Here is a 16262-nt window from a genome sequence, read left to right as displayed (position 1 = left end):
GGTAGCAAGTATACAAAACCTTAGCACTAAGGCAAACTACATATCTGTGTTATGATTATTTTTGAAAATTGTGTAGTATATATTCAAGTATATATCCCACATTTCATTTTCATTGCCTTGCCATAATGAAAGCAGAATTATCTATTCTGTCTTTGAGGTAACACCAAGTAAGAAAGAAAAAACACTCTATGTTGGTCTTTAAATATTCTGTTGACAAGATAAGTGGAGCACTGGTCATAAATCTTTTTGTAATGCTTAAAGTAACTTACTGGGCCAGAGGCTCATCTTGTGTAAATCAGTGAAGTCAATGGAGCTGTGATGGTTTACATCCACTGAAAATCTGGCTGACAAGATATGCTTTGTTTATACATGGGGGGGCTGTATTTTAATATTAGCATTTTTGTTGTCTGAAACATCCATAGTTTTCAGGCCCAGGTGGATGAGTGTGTTTCACCATTCCATGGATGAATTAACCTGCTGGCCAGTATCATCAACCTGCTACATACAATTGCCTTCACAACTGTGGTGCAAGTAAGCCAGTACGGTCAGATTCGCTGTACCATTAAGATATGTATTGCCAGTATGCTGTACCGGAAAGCCATATTCTGTATCCACTGAACACCGTCAAGATCTCCCGGGAACCGGAGAGATGAAAGGAGCAGAACCTGGGGCTGCAGGCAGCCCCACGCCGGCAGCTCCTCTGGCACGGCTGGACCAGCCCCCAGCCCTGCCCCCAGCCCTTCCACGTAGCTGCATCTCCTGTCCGGGGTCTGTACAGCCCTGCTGGAGGACAGGGCTGGAGGTGGGACTGGGGGCGGTACGGTCCTGCTCCTTTCGCCACTGCGGTTCCCAGGAGAGCCCTGCGGTTCAGAAATCGGTATCCACTGAAATTAGTATCCGGCGCAGCAGGAGGACAAAGCCCCCACCCAGGTAACGTGGGATGGGGAGGAGATGGGGAGAGCGTGGGGGCCCCGGGATGGGGGTGGGGAGGAGTCACGGGTGGGAACGTGAGGGGCACACAGGGAGGTCACGGACCCCCCTTTAGCTGGTGTCCCCTTTGTGTCCCTCCCATAAGTCACCTATGCATATTGGTAAGAGTTAAAATCCACTTGCCCCACTGCTTCACAACAAGTTGTCTCAGCTGTGTTACCTCCACTACCTCATCTTTTGTTTTTTCCATATTCAATATTCCTATTCGGGAGTCTTCACTAGTGATGTTTCACTTTTTCAGTCCAGCTGTCAAAGGTTTTAGATCTTAACCAAAACCAAGTTGCAAACTCAAATTTGATTTCTACGTGAAAATGGGAAAAGTATGGCCACAGCCTCTTCTTTGGATTTCACTGTCGCATGTTGACCAGGTTTCTTGTGGTTTATCAAACAGATAGAAACAATGCCAAGGAAGTATGCTACTGACTCATCACAATATCACTCACAATTAACTGTGGCAAAAATTCACCCTACTTAACTCTACTGCCATCCACATATCTGGTATAGGGTAAGGGTCAGATTTTTAAAGATATTTAGGTGCCTAAAGATGTAGATAGGTGCCCAGTCAGATTTTCAAAAGCACCTAGATGCCCAATTCCCAATGAGAGGAAGGCGCCTCAGCCCTTTTGAAAATTCCACTAGGCAGCTATCTGCATCTTTACGCACCTACGTACATTTACAAATCTGGCCTTTAGTGACTTAGGAACTTTTGTGAAAGAGACTTGGGTTCCTAAGTCACTTAGATGCTATTGAAAGGAACATAAACTCTGGCAAGTCATAATTAGGCAGGCCAAAAAAGAACTTGAAAAGTCATAAAAGCTAACAGCAAAAAAAAAAAAGGTACATCAGAAGCAGGAAGCCTGCCAAACAACCAATGGGGCCACTGGACAATATAGGTGCTAAAGGAGCACTCAATGAAGACAAGGCCATTGTGGAGAAGCTAGATGAATTCTTTGAATCGTACTTCATGGCTGATTACATGAGTGAGATTTACACATATAAGCCATTCTTTTTAGGTAACAAATCTGAGGAACTCTCACAGATTGAGGTGTCAGTACAGGAGGTTTTTGGACAAACTGATAAATTAAACAGTAACAAGTCACCAGGACTGTTGGTACTCACTCAAGAGTTCTGAAGGGACTCAACTATGAAATTGCAGCACTATTAATTGTAGTATGTAAACTATTGCTTAAATTGGCCTCTGTACCAGATGACAGGAGGATAGCTAATGCAATGCCAATTTTTTAAAAGTCTCCAGAGGCGATCCTGGCAATTACAGGTTGGTAAGTCTAACTTCAGTACCAGGAACATTGGTTGAAACTATAGTAAAGAATAGAATTGTCAGACACATAGATGAACATGATTTGTTTGGGAAGTATCAACATGGATTTTGTAAAGGGAAATCATGATGCACCAATCTATCGGAATTCTTTGAGGGGGTCAACAAGATGTGGACAAGGGTGATCCAGTGGATACTTGGACTTTCAGAGAGCCTTTAACAAGGTCCTTCAACAAAGGTTCTTAGGCAAAACAAGCAGTTATGATATAAGAGGGGGAAGGTCCTCCCATGGATCAATAATTGGTAAAAAGACATGAAACAAAGAATAAGAAGAAATGGTCAGTGTTTACAGGGGAGAGAGGTAAATAGCAGGTTTTCCACAGGTCTGTACTGGGACCAGAGCTGTTCAAAATATTCATTAATGATCTGAGAAAAGGGGTAAACAGTGAGGTGACAAAGTCTGCAGATGATACAAAATTTCTGAAGATAGTTAAGTCCAAAGAAGACTGTGAAGAGTTACAACTGGATCTCACAAAACTGGGTGACTGGGCAACAAAATGTCAGATGTAATCCAATGTTGATAATTGTCAAATAATGAACACTGGAAAACAGAATCCCAACTATACATACAAAATGATTGGGTCTAAATTAGCTGTTACCACTCAAGAAAGAGATCTTGGAGTCATTTTGGATAGTTCTCTGAAAACATCCACTCCATGTGCAGTGACAGTCAAAAAAGATAACAGAATGTTAGAAACCATTAGGAAAGGGATAGATAACAAGATTGTAAATATCATAATGTCACTACATAATCTATGGTACACACACACCTTGATAACTGCATGCAGTTCTGGTTATCCCACCTCAAAAAAGATATATTAGAATTGGAAAGGGTACAGAGAAGGGCAACAAAAATGATTAGGGCTATGAAACAGCTTCCATATGATGAAAGATTAAAAAGACTGGGACTAAACAGCTTGGAAAAGAGATGACTAAGGGGAGATATGATAGAAGTCTATAAAATCTGGTGTGGAGAAAGTGAATAAGGAAGTGTTATTTACCCCTTTATATAACAAAGGAACCAGGGATCACCCGATGGAATTAATAAGCAGCAGGTTTAAAACAAACAAAAGGAAGTATTTTTTTCACACAACATACAGTCAACCTGTGGAACTTGTTGCCACAAGATGCTGTGAAGTCCAAAAATATAACCGGGTTCAAAAAAAGAGAACTAGTTAAGTTCATGGAGGATAGGTCTGTCAATGGCTAGTAGACAAGATGGTCAGGGATGCAACCTCATGCATTGGGTGTCCCTAAGCCACTGACTGCCAGATACTGGGACTGGACAATAGGGGATGCATTACTCAATAATTGCCCTCTTCTGTTCATACCCTCTGAAGCACCTAGCATTACCCACTATCGGAAGACAGGATACTGGGCTAGATGGACCACTGGTCAACCAAGTATGGCCATTTTTATGTTCTTATTGCAAATTTTACCTGAAGTCTCAGTGAAAGTCAATGGGATTTAGGCTCCTAAATGATTACGTCACTTTTGAAAATATGCTCTTAAGTCACTTAGGGGCTTTTGAAAATTTACCCATAATCCTATATATAAAATTCTGCATTTCCATAGTTATTTGCTTTCTTTGCAGTAGGTAAATTTATCACGAGTCTAGAATTTATGCTAATGTATCTTGCTATGAGCAATGGATCAGTGGAGTTACTCCAAGTACACACCCATGTACCTGAGAATAGAATTTGGCCAATTTTAGTGCTCCAGAACAATATGGTGCCCAGCTGAGAAAACCAATGATAACAATTAAAAAAAAGCAAGGGACCCACACTATAATGAAAAATACCAATGACAAGGAGAACAAGAGTTGCTGTAGAATAAGAAGAATTACATAATATGCAGCAGATGCTACCACATTTAACTGTCCAATTTCAGCTCAGAACTGCATGGAAAAAATGGAATCACCTCCAAAAAAACCACAGTGTGTGTCGGGGGGGGGGGGGAGAGAGGGAAGCATCGTTTTGATAGTTTCACCTTGAATTCGCACCACATTCCATAAAAACAAGCTAGGATTAGCAAAGTCAAAAGAAATAAGCAAAACTGTTTTTGCAAGGGAAATGGCAAGATTTCTGTGTGGAATTTATCTAGACCTGCATTCGTCCATTAAAACATGAGTGCAACATTTGTATTCTAATAGATCTGCAGGTGTTTATTAGAGGATCAATGCAAAATCCCCCAAACACCACCAAAACATTTAATGGCTTTATGCCATCTGTATCATGCTGGCTAATGTTGTCTCATTGTTTCCTTGTACTCTCCCATCTGTCTGTATCCACCTGCGGTCTCTTGTCTTAAACTTAGATTGTCAGCTCTCTGAGGCATGCACCTGTCTTCTTGTTCTGTAATTGTACAGCACCTAGCACAATGAGGTCCTGGTCTATGACCAGGGCTCCAAGGCACTACAGTAATACAAAGAACAAATAATTACAAGTGTTTGTAGGACCAGCCCCTTAATGTCTGTGTGGTAAATATGCACTATAATCCCCATTTTACAGATGGGGAAAAGATAGATGACGTGCCCAAGGCCATGCGGCAAGTCAATATCAGAATCAAGATTAGAACTCAAAATTTACAAGCAGTCAGTCCCTTGTTCAAAGCTCTAGATCATGCTGCTTTTTGTGAACAATAGAACACCAGCTTTTCTACTGCATTCCTATGCAGCTGGCACCAGCATCACCCCCTGCATTTTACCCATAGGAAGGAGAAGGGGAGAGACACAGCCAGAGTTTACTGTACTCTAGCAATCTCCAGCTGCTCTAAGGTTCCTTGGGGGCCATTGCCATCTGGAGTAGTATCCAGTAGTTCCTAGGCTGCTCTAACTTACTTGGGACCAGTGCAGATCAACCCATGGAATCAAGGAGACATCGTGGGATCCCTGTGTGCTCCAATCCACTATGTTGCCCAGCTGACAGCACAGAAGAGAATCTGATCCACAGTGTACTGTGTATCTACTGAACATGAAATCTATGTTTAATAATGACATTTTTATTCTGAATCAGGGTGGCTTTATGTTTCTCAAAGAACAGTTTACCCCATGGTATAGGGAATGGGAGGACAGAGATTTTTTAAATGAGGGAGGGAGTTTGGTGGCAAAGAATTGAACAGAAGGAAGCAGAATTTCAACTAAAAATATCTCCCTTTTAATCACCCCATTCACTCCGATGAAAGGGAACCCTAGGGTTACAGGAAACCAGAAGAGTTAAGCGTGGCTAACATACCACAAAGATATGCATATCTTTAACCAGTTTACATGCATGGGGGGAAATAAAACCAAATGCAGTATAAGCGGGGGCTTATGGCCCTAGTAAATCAAGAGTTTTCTGTGCTAATGAGGGACTCATTGGATAATTCTGATGACAGCTAAAGTAGACAACATACTAATATGGTAAATTATGGCAGTTATTTTTTGTTACATATTTAGTGCAGTCCTTTGCTTCACCTCTGTACACATCCCCAACTTAAAATGACCTTAAATTCTCAGAAATCAAAGAAAAAAGCATGTATCGACAGGGCAGGGCTGAGCAAAAGGCAGAATTTCCATCACACAGGAAATTCCAGTATTTCAACATTTGTGTTTATCCCAGCTTGATACAAAAAGCTGAAATCTCAAAATTTTTCATGGAACAAAATATTCCAAAAGATTTGATGCAGAAATATTGAAATATTTTGTTTTGACACTTTCAGTCAAAGCACAATATTTTGACATTCTTGAAATCAGAATGTTTCAGTCTGGTTTTTAAAGTGACCTGGCCTATTTTGTTTTGAGAAACTTCAACATTAAATTGCATTTCCCAGTTGTGGAGCAGTGCCTCCTGAGAGTTATTGTTCACCACTCACCTCCATGGGCCAGGCTCCCTGGACAAACTACATCTCCCATCATGCACCAGCAGTCATGTGACTCCAATGAAGCAGCACTAAGCTTGGTCAGACTTGAATCTGAGTTGCATTATGAATGATGTAGTCCTGCAGGGAGTCAAAGCCATGGGAGAGTTCCCTTGAGGCAATATGCCATGATGGGAAATGCAGTTTCATATTAACTGATTTGAAACATTTTGAGTCAGTTCAACTAAACAAAATATTCCGATCTGTGTCTAACTGAACTCAAATTATTCGTTTGATTTTCCCAAAAAAGAAGCAATGTCTCGGCAGGATACTGCAAAGATGAATGTTAAGAACATTGCACAACTTCTGGATCTCTTAATGTAAGTTTGGCAAAAAGGGAAGGAAATATGAAAAAAACCATTTTCATACATAATAAAATCATTAGGCTAATTTCATTAGTGAATTAAACGGCAACCTAATTTATATGTTGAATGCACATTAGTCCTAAAACTAGTTTAAATGGCAATGCAGAATAATGGCATTGATTTATCCTTTGGTGGGTGCAAAGTGAGTTTAACTGATACACCCAGGAGGCATAGTGAGGGGTGGAGCAGGAGAAGGGTGTCAGATAGAATAGGCTCCTCTGCACAAATGAGGCAAGGAAGAGATTTCATTATGAAAGCCTTTGAGATGTCATGTCAGAAAAATACAGCAAATGATAGAGCATGATCCTCACTTAACCAGTATAAATCCATTCACATCAAGAGGTTACAAGCATGTAAATAAGAGGAGGCTCTGGTCCTAGCGATGTATGAGCTCCAATTTATATGACAGTAGCAGCATTTCTCTGGATACCTGTCTCTGGTTTTCCGTCTCTAGCCTCAGTCTTGCTTCTACGCATCTTCGGGTCTCTAAGAAGGCTTGGCGCTGAGCTCTGTCTGATAGGTAGCTAATGAAGATTCCCGCTGTATTCATACACATAAATAACACTGCCTGAGCCGCTATCTGAAATAGACAAGAAAACAGGACTTTGATCAGACGACTGAGACAAAAATATCCATTTAAAAAGGAAAAAGACTGCTTAAAAGTCATGTAGGCTGTAAAACTAAACAGTTAAGAAAGTTAGCAGAAAAAAGTCTCTTGGATCTTAATTAAAGGTGTCAAACATATGAAACACACTCTGCCTGCAGGAAGAAATATGCAATAAACTCTGGTTGAACCATGAATGATGCATCCAAGAGCTGACTCACAAGGCGCTAGTCAAGTGTGGTTATAAACACAATTCAGAATTTATTTTTCCATAGCCCTGTCTGTAAAAGCAGCTTTGTGATGCGCTTCCTGGCTTGGTGTGACAAGTGAGCCACATAAAAAAGAACGACAAAAGGGCAGTGTATCCATTGAATTATGAATTATTGTTGTTACTGTATTAGTATTATTGACACTCGAAACAACCTCATTATCAGCTGATGACAACGAACTGGCACGCATATTTCTGAATAACACAAAACCCAAACCACAAACCCAAAGCATAAACAAATACTTGCAACATGGCTGTGGTATAAACAGAGGTATCACTTCATCCCTCCCATATAAAAAAGCTAAGAAAACATTCTCCTCTCCTATAACTGCGAACTACACACTTTGTGCTAGTGGAAGAAGGAGCATCCCGGATTCTTCCTCTTCTCCCCTCCAGGCATGCCCCAAGCTAAAATAAACTTTATGGAGTAGTGCCTCAGCTGCTATGAATTTGTCTTTAACCGAGCTATGCTGATTTACACTAGCTGGAGATTTTGCCCTGTGAGCATAATTTACAAAATCACCGATTCTGCTTGTTGTCTCACTTTCCCCCAGACCTTCACAAACCAAACTCGTAGGTCTGGTCCTATTCAATAGTTTCATTAATGACTTGGATAATGGAGAACAGAGTATGCTTATAAAATTTGAGGATAACACCAAGCTGGAAGGGATTCAGAGCACCTTGAAGGACAGGATTAGAATTTGAAATGACCTTGAAAAAAAGGAGATTTGGTCTGAAATCAACAAGATGAAATTCAATAAAGAAAAGTGCAAAATACTTCACTTAAGTCTAGTCTACACTGGCAATGCTAACGCGCTGCTGTGGCAGTGCTTTAACGTGGCTTGTGTGGTCGCGGCAGAGCACTGGCAGAGAGCTCTCCCAGCGCTCTAAAAAACCCACCTCCACGAGGGGCGTAGCTACGAGTGCAGCCCCCAGCGCTGATGCACTGTCTACACTGGTGCTTTACAGCGCTGAAACTTGTTGTGCTCAGGAGTGTGTTTTTTCACAGCCCTGAGCGCGAAAGTTGCAGCGCTGTAAATTGCCAGTGTAGACAAACCCTTAGGAAGGAAAAATCAAATGCACCATTACAAAATGTGGAATAATTGGGTAGGCAGTGGTACTGCTGAAGAGGATCTGGGGGGCATAGTGGATAACAAACTGAATATGAATCACCCATGTGTTGTAGCTGAGAACGGCTATTATCTCTCTGGGGTATATTAACAGGAGTGTTGTACGTAAGCAGGTAATTGTAACATTCTTCTCAGCACTGCTGAGACCAGAGGTGGAATACTATGTCCAGTTTTAGAAGCCACACTTAAGGAAGATGTGGACAAACTGGAGAGAGTCCAGAGGAGAGCAACAAAAATGATTAAAAGTTTAGAAAACATGACCGATGAAGGATGGTTAAAAAAACTGGGCATGTCTTGAAAAAAAAAAAAAGACTGTGTGGGGGAGAGGGGGACAGACCTGATAATGGTCTTCAAATATGTTAAGGGCTGTTATAAAGAGGATGGTGACCAGTTGTTCTCCGTGTCCACTGGATGCAGGACAAGAAGTAATGTGCCTAATCTGCAGCAAGGGAGATTTAGGCTAGATATTAGGAAAAACTTTCTGACTATAAAGATAGTTAAGCAACGCACTACGCTTCCAAGGGAGGTTGTAGAGGTTTTTAAGAACAAGTTAGACAAACACTTGTCAGGGATGGTCTAGGTTTACTTGGTCCTTTCTCAGCATAGGGGGCTGGACTAGTTACCTCTTGAGGTCCCGTCCAGCTCTACATTTCTATGATTCTATAATCCCCCCATGGTAACCTAGGCAGGCCTACGTTTTTCAGTCACCCGTAACAGGTGCCTGTGTTTTCATCTAGTTTACCCAAATAACTTCCCCCTTTTCTTGAGAGAGTGTCCCTCTTTAAACTGCTACAGTCCTTTAATCCTCTTGTTCCCATATATATTCCCATCTTGGCATTATCTCTTAACATCCCTTAATTGGGTGTGGAGAAGTGTTTATCCTGAGACATTCCTCTTTGTTTTTCCTTATAGCCCCCCTATTAAACTAAACCGATGGATCCATACTGTAGAGATATGTTTGTGGAAGATTTCAGTTTAGAGATGCTTCCTCATGAGTGTTGTGTATTTGGTTGTCATGGTTTTGTTGCTATGGCAACTGAGTTAGATTATTATGGGTTAGCTCAACCGGTTTCAACCGGCTGAGGTGCTCTCTGTATATATGTAAATAAAATGGAGGTTTTGGTTAGCTGCCTGCTCTCTGGCCTCAAGTGATTGCTTCCTACACCGGCTGCCCCAAGGATATAACAATGAGGGCCAGTATTATGATCATAGGATTTTGGAGACATGCCCTGGAGGCGGGGGTTGGGAACACCGCATGGCTGGGTGCAGCAGCTCACTACAGAAGCTCTCCAGTTTGTTTTATTCAAGTTTTGTTCCTTTCTCATTCACTGGTTTGTTATTTAATGAACCCAAAGATGGTTACATGGTGTCAGAAGTGCTGAATGAGAAGGAAACTGCAGTCGTTTTGAAGTTAACTCCTATGTTTGCAACTAAAAACAGAGACAAAGGGAAGCACCAGAGAAGCATGTGGAGCACCAGGCATGGAGGCTTTTGCATGTATTTGGTGAGCACAGTAGTAGCTTAACTAGCTTAAGAAAGCAGGGAAAAAAGACAAAAATGGATGTGTTGCAACCTCTTTCCTGTCTGCAATTGTCAGGCAATGTTGCAGAGAACTGGAAAAAATTCAAACAGAGATTTGAATTATATTTAACTGTCATAGGGGCAGAGGAGAAAAATTATAAAGTGAAATCATCTATCTTTTTGCATGTTGCTGGGGAGAAAGCACTGGATATTTATAACAATTTTAAGTTTGAAGAAGGTGGAAGCATGAAGTTAAATAAAATACTGACTGACTAAATTTGAGGAACATTGCATGCCAAAAAGGAATGAAATCTTTGAGAGAGAAACATTTTTTATATGCATGCAAACAACTGATAACACCATTGATCAATATGTCACAGAATAAAGGAAACTCAGTAAAACCTGAGACTTTAGTGAGCTGACAGAGTCTCTGGTCAGGGAAAAACATTTGTGGCATTAAAGACAATGTGTTAAGAGAGAAATGGCTCCATCCGTGAAGGAGACTTAACTTTAGAAAAAGCTCTCCAGATATGCAGAAACTGTGAAAGCACAAGCCAAAGAACTAAATTCACCAGAAGGAGTTACCCATGTTCTAAGTACAAAAGAATATAGCCAGAATAGGTCAAATCAAAGAGTGGAACCACTCGCTATGAAAACCACTGTGAGGGGGAAGACTGAGCACAGATGGATCACAGCATGGCCCCAAACTGTGTTGCCTTTGGGAAACTGTCATAAATGGGGAGGCGGAGAGAAATCATTTAGCAAAATGCTGTAGCTACCAAATGCAGAAAAGTCAAGTGCATTCCGCTCCACAGAGCTCTTAGGAGAAGGTCAGCACTGACTTGTTTACCTGGCAATCAAAGGATTATTTAATAGTCACAGATTATTATTCTCTGTATCCATAAATTTGCATACTGCATAGTACTAATAGTAAATCAGTGATAGCTAGGGCGACCAGCAGGAGCAGGTCTATGCTTTTTGCCGCCCCAAGTATGGCAGTCAGGCGACCTTGGCGACACGGATTCAGCAGCGTTTCTGCGGGTGATCTGCCGGTTCTGCGCCTTCTGCATACCCGCCACCGAATTACCGCTGAAGCCATGGGACCAGTGGATCTCCCACAGTCATTGCCACCGAAGGCTGCCTGACTCCCCACCCTCATGGCGACCGGCACGCAGCCCCCCGCGGCTTGCCGCCCCAGGCACACGCTTGCTGCGCTGATGCCTGGTGCCGTCCCTGGTGACCAGACAGCAAGTGTGAAAAATCAGGACAGGGGGTCAGGGTTAATAGAAGCCTTTATAAGAAAAAGACCCAAAAATCGTGACTGTCCCTATAAAATGGGGACATCTGGTCACCCTAGTGATAGCTGGCATGACGGGAATCTTCTCTAGATGTGGAATTCCAGATGAAGTCTTTAGTGATAATGTGCCACATTTTTTCCAGTGCAAAGTTTAGGCAATTTGCCATAGACTGGGATTTTCATCACAAAACATCAAATCCAAATTACCCCCAATCAAAAGGTCTTGTGAAAAGGTCTATATGGACAGTAAAGAATCTTATGAAAAAGACTTTTGACAGTGGGGGTGATTCGTATAAAACATTACTGGTTTACTGAAGTACACCCCTGGAGAATGGCTTTTCTCCAGCTCAGCTGTTAGTGGGAAGAAGGGTCAGATCTAATTTACCAGTTACTGATAACTTGCTGAAACAATGAACTCATATGGAAGATGAAAGAAAATCTGAAGTGGAAACAGAAATATTATTTTGACAAAGGGCCTGAGGTCTCCCATCTCTTAACCCAGGTGATAGACTGTGCCTTAGGAATCACACCTCTAATACATGGGGCCAAAGAGTACCATTAAAGAACAGCTGCATCCAAGGGTTTATATAATCCGGATGGACCAGGGAGACACATTTCGACATATTCAAAGGGATTTACGAGGAATCCCAGAAAGTTCCAACACTTTGACAGTAGATGTAAACTCTGGCATTTCCCATCTGACTGATCCTTTATTGTCAGTGCACAAAAGAGAAGCTGTCAAGGAACAACAGAACAACTCACACTCTAATGAAAGGCTGATACTAGAAGATTAGTGCGGGAGATTAAACACCCTAAAAGACTCATGGACTTGCTAACCCACCTGGAGAAGGGGTAATTGAGGAAAGTGAGCGGTAAAGACCACGCTAGAGTGATATGCTAGTAACCTCTCCTCTCAAGGTAGTTGATGGGTTTATGGAAATGTACTACATGGGTTGAGAATTTAATGCATGTGTTATAAGAGAGTTATTAGCTGTTTGTATAAGATTGTAATCTGGAGATACTCCTCATAAGGGACAGTATTAGGAACATAGGAATTTGGAGATGTGCCCTGGAGGCAGGGGTTGGGAACACCACATGGCTGGGTGCAGCAGCTCACTACAGAAGCTCTCCAGTTTGTTTTATTAAAGTTTTATTCCTGTCTCATTCACTGGTTTATCTAATGAGCCCCAAGATCATTACACATACAGTGAAAATCCCAATAACCGAGGGTAATCATAAATTAATACAGACCAGTTCCAATTCTGTTACAGTCCCTCCCTCTCCCGACTTGCACTCTCTTGTTGGCCGGGGAACCAGTTGTTGCAGGAGTTGTCTCTGCCAGGGCAATTCTCAGCTGCAAGATTCTGATCCTCTGGCAACATTCAGGTGGTACAAGGGAGTGGGAACTATTGAAAATAAATTTGCCCTCAGTGCAGTGTGCAGGGAGCTCTGCCACTCCCATTAGTGTTACACAAGCAGATTCCTACACGTGACACATGCCCTCTTAATGTTACTTTATGTATATTAATGAGGTAATGTGTTGTTAATGATAATTAATGGATAGATTTAAATAGAATAGAGGGTAACAACCCTCATGGGAGAGATTTGGATTTTGCAGAGGGCTTCCTCCTGGATCTGCTACTGCTTTCACTTTTGCTTTAAACTCTGACTGACTGCTTTATGTACGCTACAATGGAATTTAAATCCTCAAATGCTTGGATAATGTGTTCGTTTTCTTTTCCAAGTTTGTCTTGTTCCAGAGCAGATACCTCTCTCGTAACTGGACTCTCTCTCTAGCGTATGCAGGGAAATCTACAGTCAAACAAAGTAGATTGTTGGAAACTTTGCAATAAAGGGTATATTATTTTCCTTTTTTTGAGATGACAGTATTTCCTAAGAGCCAGAAACTCCTGAAACCCTTGATCACTGAAACCCACTGAAGCCAATGCAACTACTCAAGAAGGAAGGCTAACAGAATCTGGTTCTAACTTCCCTAACATTGTGACACTGGGATACTACATCTCAGAGCTGCAGAGAACAGGGCATGAGGCACACAAACTATAACCCTTATGAGGCATCACATTCAGCATTTCAGAATCAAAAATATTTTGGTTTTCAAATGAAATATTTGACTTTCAGGTGTTTGGTTTTTCAGTGAAAAACCTGAAAATATCCAGAGAGCAGACATTTTCCACATGAAATTTCATTTAATCAACCCCCCAATTTTCCATCAAAACACAGTTTAAACAGAAAATTTTTGACCAGCTCTAATACTGATCCCTCAGTACATCAAGAAACAACTTTATTTGGAAACCTGGCGTTCAATCCCATTCGTCCCCAACATACACATTCTAAAAAGGGTTGGCCAATTTACCTTACACAGACAAGCATCTTCCAGATTTGCAGAGTACAGTTAGTCCAGTTTTTGATAGATTAACTGTATGTTCTGGTAGGGCCAGTTCTGGCCCCTTATTTACTGATACTTAAGTTCATAACTAGTTCCACCAGCTTCAGCGGAACTGCTCACAGAATATGGGCAGTAGACTTGCCTTCAATTACGTACAATGACTGCACGGTCTAATTTTGGACAAAGGGCATTAAAGAAAACATGTTACAGGTGAAGGAATGACTTATTTAGCTGGAGCCACTTTCTGCCATCCTTACACAGAGTAGCCTGACTGAAACCAACAGAACCACTTGCAGAGTAAGGTACTTCTCAATGTAAGGGTGGAAGAATCTGGGTCTTGTAAAAAAAGACTTGAGTCTTTCGCTGTTAGCGCCTCTACCACCCACACAACATGGCTGGTACCAAAAGGCCTGGGAGATTTCCACTGAATAGCCTGGCCATATGCCAAAGCCAAATTGTGATTTTATAAGCTGTGGACCACACCATGTCCTTTCTACTGTACTGGAGACAATAGACGCCAACACAGAAGGAATGAGAGGGTTAAGAAAAAGAAAACCTTTTCAGATCAGTTAAGAGTCCCTTGACCCTTCTTGTTTCTCCCCCAGCCTTTGGATAAACAGATGCAGCTGGGCTATAAAGTGACATAAAAAGCCATGTACAGTGCTGGTAGATGTAAAATTATGCTACGGGGAGATCTGCATATTAGATATTATATAACTGCAAACAAGAAAGTGTCCATCAATGCAATGGTTGGGGAGACATCATTACTGCAAAATCAGAGCTACTTCCACTGGGTGAGAGTCTCATAACAAGGGTGGATAAATAAAGAAGGTTATGCTAAAGTATCCACAGGTAACTAGAACTGCTGTTATAATTTTTACTCCCCATATCTCTACATCCTATAAATCTAACAGCCCTCTATCACTCAGGAGATAATTAAGAGCTTGATTCACAAAGAAGTCTCTTGTCAAATCAAATGAAATTTACATTTATAAAATGTCCTTCCCGCAGGCACCTCGGGGGCACTTTACAAAGTCAATATAAAAACAAAGGCAATGCAATGTGAGCAAGCCAAGTCAAACACACAAGGTAAGTTTAGCTGTGAAAGTGGACAATGATTCAATTCAATTCATTTTTGTCTGGTGCCTGCCAGGCAGAGTATCTCAAAGTGCTTTGTTAAAAGAAATGAAACCCAATAACATTTGGAATATATTTGGGAGCAGCAGATCTCAGCCGAAGAGCAATTCAAACACAGTTGGAGGAAGTGTTAGTCAAAGAAGGAACTACAGTAAATAAAGAGAATGGAAAAAGGGAATATTCATTAATAGGACAGTGGGGTATGCCAGTAGGTTTGTGGGTTAGAGCTGAATTAATCACAACCACAGGCAAAAGATAGAGGAGGGGCTGATCTGAAGAGAGAGAGAGAGTGAGAGAGAGAGTGAATCAATGGTTCAGAAAGAAGAAACGTCAAAACGGCCCAAGTGGGAAAGTAGTTCCTAGCTACTGAAAACAGAGCTGATCCAAGAGTCGCCACACTGACTTGTGGCTATATCTGCAAATAAAAGCACTTGCTTCGATTTGACTTCATTTGCAGGGTAGCATAATCCATTATTTGGACAACTGGCAGGTCCAAACAGAAAAGTTTGTGAATCCTGAAAGTTTTAGCATGCGTAATGTTGCATCCAAAATTTCCAACCAGAACATGTGTTGTTTGCTTTTTTGCTATTCATTATTCTCTTGTTTGAAAAGATTCAGTCATCTAAGCAGGGAGGATAAGCAATAAATGAACAGCCCATAATCAAAGAGAACACTCTCCAAGGAGCTCATCATCTGAAAATGATTGATTCAAAGTTTCTGCTAAATATTTATGAATGTGTTATGAAGATTACGAGAATCAGTGGGTTAGTGATTAACTAACCAACAAGAGGGGGGTAGATAGGTGACAAACATTCTTCATAATGAATAGTTCAACCAACTCTAGTTGAGAGTCACTTGCAGGACACAGAGAGGAGAAGGAGAAGGGAGAGATAGAATAGATCCGAGATTAGAGAGAGAAAGTTGACAAAGTCCGTGAAGAATTTTGAAAACCAGAGGAGAATTGAAGCTCTTCGTCTACACTGCAATCAGAGGTGTGACTGCACCTCAAGCAGGCAAATCCATGCTCGATTTAATCTAGCTAAGGAAGCTTAAAATAGCAGTAATGAGGCAGTGACAGAGACCGCAGTGCAGGCTAGCAACATGAGTACATACCCAGGATTCCACAGCCTGTGCTGAAGCCTGTGCAGCTGCATCTTCACTGCAATTTTTAACAGTTAACTAAATTAAAGCTAGCACAGATATGCCTACCTCATCTGAAATCACACCTTCTACGGCAATGCAGGTATACCTTAACAAAAATATTTTATCCCTTATTGTAGCCAAATACCCTAAAGTGCTCTGCAAAAGCA

At 41.4% G+C, this 16262-nt stretch overlaps 1 protein-coding gene across 3 annotated transcripts in view; it reads right to left on the bottom strand.

The window, feature by feature from the left end:
* Positions 1 to 16262, bottom strand: part of ADCY8 (adenylate cyclase 8) — a 183106-nt gene that overhangs the window by 125452 nt on the left and 41392 nt on the right. For all 3 annotated transcript variants that reach the window (XM_045008218.1, XM_045008219.1, XM_045008220.1), the window contains exon 2: positions 7019 to 7168. In XM_045008218.1, the coding sequence (XP_044864153.1) occupies positions 7019 to 7168 (150 nt within the window). The remainder of the gene's footprint in view (positions 1 to 7018; positions 7169 to 16262) is intronic.

This window comes from Mauremys mutica, chromosome 2 (genome assembly GCF_020497125.1).
Source record: "Mauremys mutica isolate MM-2020 ecotype Southern chromosome 2, ASM2049712v1, whole genome shotgun sequence".
In the NCBI taxonomy this organism is placed as follows: Eukaryota; Metazoa; Chordata; order Testudines; family Geoemydidae; genus Mauremys; species Mauremys mutica.
This window is presented reverse-complemented; position numbering and strand designations above follow the sequence as displayed.